Raw genomic sequence first — 12,417 nt, 5'->3', positions numbered from 1 at the left:
GGTTCTCTGAAATTAAACCAGGGTGCTTGAAAGTCATGCTAAAGTAAAATAAACATCCTTGACTTAGAAGTGTGAAGGTTTGTAGGTTAAAATTACTTTTATTTGCGGTAAATTTAGTCAATTTTACTGTAAACGTGTTTATTAGAAATGTCCACTTATAATAAAAACATTATGATGATGTTTTTCAGAATTCGAGAGAAGTTTAATTTTTTACTGAATCAAATGCCAAATATGTTGTCTGTTAAAAATATTAAAGAGAATTTTTATTGATTATAAAATGTCTAAGAAAAGTGTCAGCTGCAGTTTTAAAGTTTGAAATGCTCTGATTCTTTCTCAGAAATGTTACCTTTGTATTAATTGTTGTTTAACATTTAGTAAAATCCTAAAGGCATCATTGAGAGATATTTTAAAGTGCTTTGAGACCTGGTTCATGCCCATGAAAGCCTTGTATTAAAAGGAGAAGAAGAAGAAGAAGAAGTAGTAGTAGTAGTAGTAATGAAAGAAAGGAAATCTAACAAAAACACTTGAATACTTTTTGATTTCAAAACTAAATACAAAAAAAATGTTTCATTTTGCCATATCCTACAGGGAGGAAGACATGCCATTTGCACTTTCTTCTGTTTTGTATATGATATTGATCTCTTACCTTTTGTTCTGTGTGTGTGCATTTTCTAGGAGGAAAGTTGGAGCCTGAGATTATATTACAGTTTTATACCTTCCGTAGGCAGAAAAGTTTTTAGAGAAGAAATGGTTAGATAATCTACCAAGTATTGGTGTCTTATAGAACTGCTTCTAGAGCTATCTGTGTAAATGGTATTTAAGACGGTACTAAAGAGCTATATTTTATATTTGAAGCATATGATTTCTAAACTGCAGTAGGTTGAAGTTCTCTATTAATTTAAAGCAAATAGAAAACATTTTTGATATAATCTTAAAAGGAATCTTTACAATTTAGAAGTTTTTTACCTTTGTTTTTAAAATGAGCCAACTTTCTGAAGAGAAACTTTCATTGACTTCTTTTTTTGTGTGTGAGCTAAAAAGTCCTGTGTGTCAATTATAATTTCATTTACACAAGTTTAATGTGGTAAAGTATAATTTTCCAACATGAAACAATGGCTTAAATAAATTTAACTTTGGATATGGAGAATATTTCCAACATACGTAATTTAACAAAATGGTTGTGTTGCTTTTTGATAAGATTAAAAATCATTTGGATCAAGAATTACAGGGTTGAGCTGTTACTGAAAGAATCCTGAATTACAGAATGATTTCCCAAAAGAACAGACATTTTAATGAAACTAAAACTCAAAAACACGTTTTTATATATCATGAAAGCATGCTTTTAAAAGAGCTGTATCATTAAATTTATTTCCACAAAAATAAAAATGTTTATTATTTAGAAATGGTTAGTGAGTGGTATTGAAATATTATTCTTACATTTGATAATAATTTGTTAATAAAAGAAAAAAATGCCAACAATTTAGCATGTTTTTTGTAATGTCTAGAAGAGTTGTATACATTAAAAATAAAGCAATTCATTTGGAGAACTTATTATAAAACTATAGTTGTTAATGAAATAAAATATTTCTATGTGTAAATTAATATGATTTAAGAAATGTGAATAACAATGCTAAAACCTGGAGTTAGAGTGTGTGCAGCTGCATACTCGCTTTCCATGTTCTTATGTTTCCTCACCCTGTTTAAAAAAGTGTCGCTTTTGTGCACTTCAGCTAGATTTATTTCAGTGTTACTATAATTATGATTAACATGGGAGCAATCAAAAAGAAAAAGGGGTGAGGTATTTTGTGGGCAGAAACCAAATGAAAGAAGCTATGTTTTCTGCTGTACCAACCTTAATTTTAGGCTTTATTTTGGTAAATCTAGGATGTTTTTCTTAATCATCATTTATAAGTATAGGCAAATTTTGAGCATCTTGTGTTTTTATGAAGTTGTTTAATTTTAAACTGCCTCCCACCCCACTGTCTAACATAGTTTAAACAACACAGAATTATGAAAGAAAATCTTATAGTTGCTTCTTTCTTGTTTTGCCCATTTCTAAATCCTGTATGCCAAAGGTTCGGGGATTATCAAATTCTTTTCTTGCTCCTTTCCAAATCCTGTGCATCAAAAGTAAAGACAGTGTGGGGATTATCGAAGTTTTCAGGTACTGGTATATTTGTGCTAATACATGACTCATTAGAATGGCTCTTTGCAAGTGCATTGATCCTCTAAAAGTACAACACTTCTGTAGTTTCGAAGGTTTTAGTAACAATTAGATCTTTTCAGTAGTCTCTCACCTGTATCTACCAGGAGAAAAAAAGAGAACTAATGTGGAAACCACAGGGGAAGTGGGTTGGCCTGAGGAGGCTCACTAACAGTATTTTCAATTCATCCACTTCCTTACTTCAACACTGAGAGTTGGAAGCATGTTGTCTTAGATTTATTGGCTGTTCATATATCTCTATATTATTTTCAAGTTTCATCAACTTATTTGTGTTTCCATACTATTTGCAATTCTATGGCCTTTAAATATAGGACATACTATACAGTAGAAATTCTGACTTATAATTTAAAGTGTTTTGTATATTATAACACATTTTGAGAAGAAAAGTAAACAGTTCTCTTGGATGGTTTCCAGTCCTTATTTTGGTCTTTCTCTTTTTAAATTCAAGTGTTTTGTGTGCTTAGAAAAAAGGACATATATAATAGCAAGATTGGTTATTTCTGAGCTGGAAATTGGAAACTTCTCAAAGTTTATTATAAAACTATAGTTGTTAATGAAATAAAATATTTCTATGTGTAAATTAATATGATTTAAGAAATGTGAATAACAATAAACTCAGGAAATTGCTCTGACAATGTTTTAACTGCTCTCAATTTAAGAAAATGACAAAATGTATAAAAAAGACACAAAAATAACATGTGCTGTTTTTTCCAAGTGCTTTTTCTAAGTGCTTTTCCATTGTGCAATGAGGTGAAGTTTGGTAATTTTCTGTGTAGTGGTTATTAAATATTGCTTATTTTTATTTACATGGTAAAGAAAACAGATTTAAATGTTTGTGTGGACAAAAAAAGTGTCATTTAAAAGGTAAATTTATGTAGAATGTATGTTAATGGTGCTTATTTTTAAAATGTAATTGAAGTTTACATATTACTTAATGCCTCTACAGAATTTAGTAGAGAAACAAGGCTGGAATACATGTATATCCTGAAGAGCCTTTTGTAACTTAACATTATATAATGACAAATTTTATTATTTTCCTTAAAGTTGAGCAGTTGACTTTCATGGTCCAAATGATGAACCTGTTATTAACAAAAGATTGAATTAACCATGAAACTTCTCATTAAAATATAATATTGCAGCTATCAGTTGGAGAATATAAGATTTTCAGACAGTATATCAGAAATGAAATGTTTTTATTTGTACTATAAAGAAAATGTAATTTTGCTGTTAACTCTGTACTTTTTTATTGAAAATGTTTTATAACTTTGCTTTTAAAATTTCTTATGAAACCATTTGCAAATAACATACTTAATTTAATAAAATACTTTAGCCACAGTCCAGTGTGAGGAAATCCTTCATTTGATGTGGTAGGGTTAGTGGTTTAAATATTAAAATATGTCTTTATATGTAACTTTGTAATTTCAAGGGAAAGAAAAGGGTCATAAAGATTTTATTTCTGTACCACAACTTGTATTCTTATTTTGCTATAGCAAATTGGGTCCAGTTTTGAACTAGATAAATGGATTAGCTAGGTTTATTTTTTCACACCTTTGTATCTTTTGACTGATGGCAAAATTAAGAATTGTGGCTCTAAGAAACTCAAGTAATACTTTAATTAATATTAAAGACCTTTGAACTTTATTCATTCTAAAGCAGAACAATTCACTCATTTAGCAAGGATTTCAAAATATCTATTCAACAAATACTTATTGAGCACTTGTTACTGGAGAAACAATCTGAGACAGAGTTTTTATCCACAGGTATCTTATAATTCTCATCAACTATCTGTGTATAGTTATTTATAGTATGAAACACTTCCATATATGTTATATTTTAAGGCTCAAGAGAATCTTATTACATAGTGTCTTATAAAGCCTTAGAGAAGTTGACTCATTTGCTCATTAAGGGCAGAGGTAAGACTTGAACCTGGGTTCTCTAACTCCTACTATAGAGCAATTATATTTTTCATAAGAATAAAAATAATTACTTGAAAAGAAATAATATCCTATTATCCCCAACTAAGAGAGATGTGGCTCCACAGTATATATCTTTGAAAAACTGCCACTTAATAAATCTGTCTTCCTCCTTTATACAAAGGAAGCTGGTATCGTGGGGTTTTTCCAGTAACAAAGATAAAAGTTTATTTCTCTCTTCATATAAAATTCCAGAGATAGACACTGCAGGACCAATGGATGTGCTTTTTTTCCATGAAGTTTTTGGAGATCTAGGGTCCTTTTATTTTAGTTCACCACTTTTATCATACCCAAGGTGTGGTCCTCAATTCCTAAACCAGGGTGGGTAGCTAGAGCTCTAATAATCACATCTGCATTCTGTTGGCAGAAGGACAAAGAAGGGAGCAATGGGCAAGTGCCAGCAATCTTTTGTAGAAGCTTTTTGGAAGTTGCCATGCAACACTTCCACTTACATCTTATTGGCAGGAACTTAATCATGTGGTCACGTCTAGCTGCAAGAGAGGCTGGGAAATTGTCTTTATTTCAGTCTACTATATGTTCAGCTAAAATTTGGGCATTCTCTTAGAGGAAAGAGAATGTGTAGGGGAATTCATAGCAGTTTCTGCCACATCATTTTTGATCATTGGATGCAAATAATGTGAAAAACAGTTCTTGATGCATTCCTTCAACATATCTTTGTTGACGATTACCCTGTGCTAGGAATAATAAAAAGGAAATCACAGGGCGCCTGGGTGGCTCAGTCGTTAAGCGTCTGCCTTCGGCTCAGGTCATGATCCCAGGGTCCTGGGATCGAGTCCCACATCGGGTTCCCTCCTCGGCGGGAAGCCTGCTCTCCCTCTCCCACTCCCGCTACTTGTGTGCCTGCTCTTGCTATCTCTGTCTCTGTCAAATAAATAAATAAAATCTTAAAAAAAAAAAAAAAAAAAAAAGGAAATCACAGTTCTATTTATTTTAACTTAAATATTCAAATGATATCACTAACCAACATGGCTGATTAGGGTGGTGGTTCCTGAAGGTTTGAGGTAATTGTAACAATTTCTTAAAACAAAGTTTGCTGCATTGATTGACTCTTCCTTTTCTGATGATTTATTTGTAGCATGTGATGGTGTTGGATAGCGTTTTACCCACAGCTGACCTTCCAGAATTGGAGTCAGTCCTCTCGAACCCTGCCACTACTTTATCAACAAAGTTTTTTTGATAGTCTAAATCCTTTGTTGTCATTTCAACAATCTTCACAGCTTCTTCACCAGGAGTAGATTCCATCTCAAGAAACCACTTTCTTTGCTCATCCATAAGAAGCAACTTCTCATCTGTTAAAGTGTAATGAGATTACAGCAGTTCAGTCACATCTGCAGGCTCCACTTCTCATTCTAGCTCTCTTGCTGTTTGCACTACACCTACAGTTAGTTTTTCCACTGAGGTCTTGAATCCCTCCATGTCATCCTTGTGGGTTGGAATCAGTGTCTCCCAAACTCCTGTTAATGTTTGTATTTTGACCTCTTCCCATGAATCAGAAATGTTCTTAATGGCATTGAGAATGGTGAATCCTTCCCAGAAGGCTTTCAGGTCCATCAGAGGAATTACTATCTATGGCAGCTATAGCCTTATGAAATACATTTCTTAAAGTAATAAGACTTGAAAGTCAAAATGACTCCTTGATCCATGGGCTGCAGAATGGGTGTTGTGTTAGCAGGCATGAAAACAACAATAATCTCATACATCTCCATCAGAGCTCTTGGGTGACCAGGTGCATTGTTGATGAGTAGTCCTATTTTGAAAGGAATCTTTTTTTCTGAGCAGTAGGTCTCAACTGTGGGCTTAAAATACTCAGTAAACCATGTTATAACAGATGTGTTGTCATCCAGGCTTTGTTGTTCTATTTATAGAGCATAGGGAGAGTAGACTTAGCGTAATTGTTAAGGGCCCTAGGTTTTTGGAATGGTAAATGAAAGGCTCAACTTAAAGACACCAGCTGCATTAGCTGTTAGAAGGCAGTTTCGTCTACATCAAAACTCTGTTTAGTGTAGCCACGTTTGTTCATGTTCTTAACTAGGTCCTCTGGGTAACTTGCTGCAGCTTCTACGTCAGCACCTGCTGCTTTACTTGCCCTTTGATGTTATAGAGGCAGCTGCTTTCCCTAAACCTCGTGAACTGCCCTCTGCTAGCTTCAGACTTTCCTTCTGCAGCTTCCTCACCTCTCTCAGCCTTCATAGAACTGAAGAGAGTTAGGATCTTGCTCTGGATTGGGCTTTGGCTTAAGGGAATTATGTGGCTGGTTTGATCTTCTATCCAGACCACCCAAACTTCCTCCATATCTGCAATAAGGCTGTTTCGCTCTCTTATTCATGTGTTCACTGAAGGAGCACTTTTAATTTCTTTTCAAGAACTTTCCCTTTGCATTTACAACTTGGCTAACTGACGCAAGAAGTCTTGCTTTTGGCCTGTCTTGGCTTTCGACAAGTTTTCCTCACTAAGCTTAATCATTTTTAGTTTTTGATTTAAAGTGAGTGACGTGTGACTCTTTCACTTGAACACGTAAAGGCAATTGTAGGGTTATTAGCTGGCTTAATTGCAGTATTACTGTGTCTCAGGGAATAGGGAGGCCCAAGGAGAGGGAGAGAGATGGGGGTGCAGCCAATGGGGACAGTCAGAACACATATAACATTTACCAGTTAAGTTTGCCATCTTATATGAACATGGTTTGTGGCCCCTCAAAACAATTACAGTAGTAACATAAAGATACTGATCACAGATCGCCATAACAAATATAATAATAATGAAAAAGCCTGAAATATTGTGAGAATTACCAAAATACGACAAAGAGATAAAAATAAGCAAGTGCTCTTGGAAAAGTGGCAGCAACAGACTTGCTTGATGCAGGGTTGCCACAGATCTTCATTGTAAAACTGCAGTATCTGTGAAGTGCATGCAATACAGCAAAAGCAGGGAAAGGAGATATGCCTTGTAGTTGTCCATCTGATTGAGTGCACAATATTATGCTTTTTGTTTTTTGGTTTTTGGTTTTTTGGGTAGCTTCTACTATCCCAGAAAGATGTCTGATATATAGAATTGGGGACTCAAAAATCAGGGGAAACAAAACCAAATTGAACCTAAGTCTGATCAAGCCTGTAGATCTAACAACCAATTATATGAATTAACAGAGGACAGAGGAATACGTCAACACCATGGGATGTAACCACCAAAATACAGACTGTGGGATGCTCTAACAGCACAGTTTCTTCAAGTAAATTACAAAGGGGGGAAAAAAAACACAGATGGATAGGGAGCCTATACATTAGGATGGAAAAGACATATCAGCCAGTTGCAATTTGTGGACTTTATTTGTTCAGCAAAAAACTATTAAGTTTTTAAAAATGACAATAACAAGACGATTGGCAATGGGAACATTGACTGGACACTTAATTATATTAAAGATCTATTTATTTATTTATTTTAGGGATGATGATATTGCAGTCCTATTAGGAAAAATAACAGTTTTTCCCCCTCCTATCTCTTTCTGTCTTGTGTAGGAAAAAACCCAGTCCTTCCCCCTGTGTGTTTCTTTTCTGTGTCTCTTTACTGCTCACACAAAACACCTTCCTCTGGTCACCAAATGTGTGGAGTTTTTTTCCGACACCAAGCAATTCTTTTGAATTAAGTTGGGTGTCTACAATTCAACTCCGTTCTTACACTGTCTACCTGGAGATAACATCCACAAGTTAAGGGTTCAGTCCCACAAGACTGTCCACTTGCAAGTAGTAGGTCCCCAGGTTACCCACAACTTCTGTCCAACTTGGCTATAAACTGGGGGTTCCCACAACCCACTCCTCATGGTTTGATAAATCTGCTAGAGTGGCTCACAGAACTCAGGGCAACACTTCCTTATGTATACCAGATTATTAAAGGATAGGATAAAGGGCACAGATGAACAGCCAGATGAAGAGATGTTCACAGATGAACACCCAGACCGGATGAGGTCTGGGAGGGTCCCGAATGCAGGGGCTTCTGTCCCCATGGAGTTGGGGTGTGTCACCCTTCCTATTTGGATGTGTTCATCCATCTGGAAGCTCTCCAAACCCCATAGTATTGGAATTTTATGGAGGTTTCCTCACATAGGCATGATCAATTATTAACTCCCATTTCCAGCCCTTTTCCTGTCTCAGGATGAGGGCTGGGACTGAAAATTCCAAGTTTCTGATCATGGCTTTGTCTTTCTGGTGACAAGCCTCTAACCAGGAGCCCACACCAGAGTCACCTCAATAGATGCTCCTTAGTGCTCTTATCACTTAGAAACGGGTTTTAGGAGCCCTGTGTCAGGCAGGGATGGGGTCAAAGACAAATATCAGAGTGAGAGATGCTCCTAGTGTTTTTATCACTTAGGAAATTACTACAAGGGTTTCAGGAGCTCTGTGCCAGGAACTGGAGGCAAGAGACCAATATGTTCTATTATCTCAGTGACTATATTTTTTTATAGAGTCTTTACTTTTTGAAAAAGAGATATATGCTGAAATACATAAAATGATACGATGTCTGGGATTTACTTGAAACTATGATGAAGTGGGTGGGTGGGGGGTGCTTATAAAATAAATAAGAATGGCCTAAGTTGGTAAATGTTGAAGCTGGGGTTTTATTAGTCTATGGTCTACTTCTGAATATATTCAAAACTAATAAGTTTTTTAAAAGTCGGTAGAAGAGCTCAAGAAGTAAATTCTAGACTGGGCTCAGGGAATGATTTCCAGAACACTGCAGAATTAACCTCCTGCCACCTCTGCCTTAATTAAAAGGCCACCATGGCACCATTGCCATGCCTGCTCTCAGTGTACCCAGAGCTGGTGACCAGACACCAGAAATCTGTTGCTGAAAACCCTGACCTCTCCATAACTTGACGTTTTATCAGAATGAGACATCCAGTAGATGGAGGGCCTTCAACTTACTTCTGCCTCTCACATTTCATAAGAGTATATCTTAATTGGTGGACACTATTGCATATCCAGATTTTTACCTGCCAGAGGGGTCTAGGAAATGTAGTTTTAAACTTCTCAGTCTCTATCGTACAAAAAGGCTCATTAGAAGAAAGCGGAGCAGAGGATGAATTATCAAATGTCCATATTTACAATACTGATGATGGTCCTTGTCAAATCAGACACTAGAAATGGGTTGATACAGTTATCACAAAAGCTTGTTATGTCAACTGGGGTATGTAGATACATGCCAGGGGCTGCCACGAGTCCAGGATAAACGTAGCAGATCTTTGAGGAGCATTAATTTCACTCAGTGGCAAATAATGCACATTATTATTTAATGTACTTTATTTGTATATTAAAACAAAAATGGACAAATTGTGGGGAAGAATGGACAATTTTGCCTTCATTTTTAAGGTAAAACAGTAAGGTTCAAAGAGATTAATCTTTGGGCTATTTACCTGGACTCCCTTTCCCCAGGACAATGGTTTTCAAACTTTAGTGGACACAAGAATCATCCACAAAAAGTTCAGTTAAAATCCAGATTTCTGCCCTCCTTTAGACTTCCTGAATCAATCTCAGAAGGTAGGGCCCCAAATTTTAAATAAATACCCTAGTGATTCTAATGCAGGTGGGGCCACACCTTAAGAAATGCTACCCTAGTGGGATAGCCCATCACAAGGACTTTATTCTTCTTTTGGCTACTCAAGGTAATGTTCCTTGGCTTCTATCCCAATTCTGGTTTGCAGGTCCTCAACCATAATCAATTCTGCCATGGGACACAGAAAGAAACCCTGCATTATTTATTTATTTAGTTAGTTAGTTTACATGGAGCAACTTATTTAATCCTCATAAAAATCCATTGAGGGAAATTGAGGCATAAAGAGGTTAAGCAACTTGCCTAATATTACATAGATAAGAGATGATGGAACCGATTCAAATCAAGGCAATCAGGCTCCAAAGCCTTTGTACCTTTCCATGATGCATATTACCTCTCAGCAATGGTGAGACTTAAAATTTATGGAGGAGAAAAGCAAGATACATTTTTACCTGGTCTGTCATAGTAAACCCATGAACCTTCCCGCCGCCCTCACTGGCAGTCTCTTCAAGACCCTTTAAGTCTTCACTAATTCTCTCATCAAAGTTCTTCCAGCTTCTGTCCACTGACAAGTTACAAAGCTACTCTTGCATTTTAAAGTTTTTGTTATAGCAGAACCCCCATTTGGTACCAAAATCTGTATTTGTTATCTATTGCTGTGTAAAAAAATCATTTTAAAACTTAGTGATTTAAAACAATAAAAATATTTCTCAGTTTCCCAGAACTCTTGCAGTGGCCTAGCTGGGATCATTTTGGGTTGGAGTCTTCCATGAGGTTGCAACCAAGATGTGGCTTGGTGCATCTGTCCATTGAAGGCTTGACTGAGGCTGAGAAATTCACTTCCATGGTGATGGCTCATTCACAGGGCTTATAAATTGATGCTGGTTGTTGGTGGTAATCTTTAATTTCTCCCTATGTGGGCTTCTTCATAGGCTGCTTGAATGTCCTTACAACATGGCAGCTTTCTCCAGAGTGGACAATCCAGGAGAGCAAAACAGAAGCTGCAATGCCTTTTAGGACCTAGTGTTGGAAATTGCACACCATTATTTTTCCCAAATTCTATTTGTTAGAACCCAGCCACTAGGTACAGTCCACATTCAAGGGTAGGGGAATTAGCTTTACTTTTTGAAGGAAAGAATGTTAAAGAATTTGTGGACATCTTTAAAAACCATCCTGTCTACCATGTGCCAGGCATCCCTAGGTACTTTGCAAATGTTTCCAGTATAATCTTATAGCCATCTTGTGGAGCAGCTATTATTGCCCAAATGGCAGAGGTTGTTGGCCTACACAACAGATATTCTTATTATCACAGCCTTTTTTGTTTAGGTATCTGGTGGTAATGTGCTTAGGAAAGCTTGACCACTCTCTGGCCCCAGAAAGTGAATTAAGATTGGTTGAAAAGGCAATCATGGTAATCCCATTTCCTTTTGCCGGTGACTGGCTAAAGAGTGGGTATTTGGGGCGCCTGGGTGACCCAGTCATTAAGCGTCTGCCTTTGGCTCAGGTCATGATCCCAGTGTCCTGGGATCGAGCCCCGCATCGGGCTCCCTGCTCGGCAGGAAGCCTGCTTCTCCCTCTCCCACTCCCCCTGCTTGTGTTCCCTCTTTTGCTGTGTCTCTCTCTGTCAAACAAACAAAATAAAATAAAATAAAATAAAATAAAATAAAATAAAATAAAGGGTAGATATTTGACCAAGCCAAAGGGACCTAAGGAGAATTCTAGGAAGATTCTAGGAAAGGTTTCCTTCACTAATAGAGACACATGGGAGGAAGTGCACTCTTCTTCTGCAAGACTTCGTGTCTGTATGTGATGCCTGGTATTGCAGTCACCAATGTAGTAACATGAAGAGATACGCCTAAGGCCCAAGTCAATGTGCTGAGGATGGTGGAGCATAAAGAGGAAAGAATCTTTGTTCTTGATGACATCACAGAGCCACTGAATTAACCCTGGAACTGATTTTTAGCCACTTTATTACGGGAGACAATAAGCTCCTTTTGCCTGGATTTTCTGTTACGGCTGCAAGTATCCTAATGGATAATACCCCATTTTTTGGGTAAGGAAACAGATGTTCAAGGAGATTATGTTGCTTGCCCAACTTTAAATAGAATAGAACCAGGTTTTGGATTGAGAACTGTATATCCTCAACACCTGGTACTTGCGTATTGTATCAATTAAGTGATTTTTCTCCCAATTTGTAGAAAGGAAGAGAAACAGACATCAGTTGGGTTAAAAAAGGTTAGTGGTTGTCAAGCAGAATCTAGAGGGGGCTGGTAGAGTGGGGAAATGGAGTTGAGCAGTGAAGGTGTTATGGAGGTAAAGAACAGGTTCAAGAAGTGTCGAGGAGAGGGAAGGTAGAAGGAGGTTGTAGGAAGGGAGAGAATATCAGAGTTCAAGATATTAGGACTGTGGTATTTGTTCCCAACATAGTTTGATTTGTGGCTGAGCATAGAGATGATGGTATCAGAGTGGAGAAGGTCACAGAAGTGATATCAAACTTCTGGATCATCCATTTTAGGTACATATTGTACAGGAAGGTGACAGGCAATGAAGTGGAGGGGAAGATTGAAAGCCATCTGCCCAAAGTATGGATGGATGAAAACATGTTTTCTTTATTTGTATGGTCCCCATCCTTCACACTGATAGGATCTGACTCAACACAGC

General features: G+C 36.8%; 1 protein-coding gene across 1 annotated transcript in view; it reads left to right on the top strand.

Moving 5' to 3' along the window:
- Positions 1–3,455, top strand: part of N4BP2 (NEDD4 binding protein 2) — a 53,701-nt gene extending 50,246 nt beyond the window's left edge. Inside the window, 1 exon segment of the mRNA XM_021701572.2 lies at positions 2–3,455. Within this exon segment, the coding sequence (XP_021557247.1) occupies positions 2–47 (46 nt within the window). The 3' untranslated portion in view covers positions 48–3,455.
- The last annotated feature ends 8,962 nt before the right edge of the window (positions 3,456–12,417 follow it).

This window comes from Neomonachus schauinslandi, chromosome 2, assembly GCF_002201575.2.
Source record: "Neomonachus schauinslandi chromosome 2, ASM220157v2, whole genome shotgun sequence".
NCBI lineage: Eukaryota > Metazoa > Chordata > Mammalia > Carnivora > Phocidae > Neomonachus > Neomonachus schauinslandi.
This window is presented reverse-complemented; position numbering and strand designations above follow the sequence as displayed.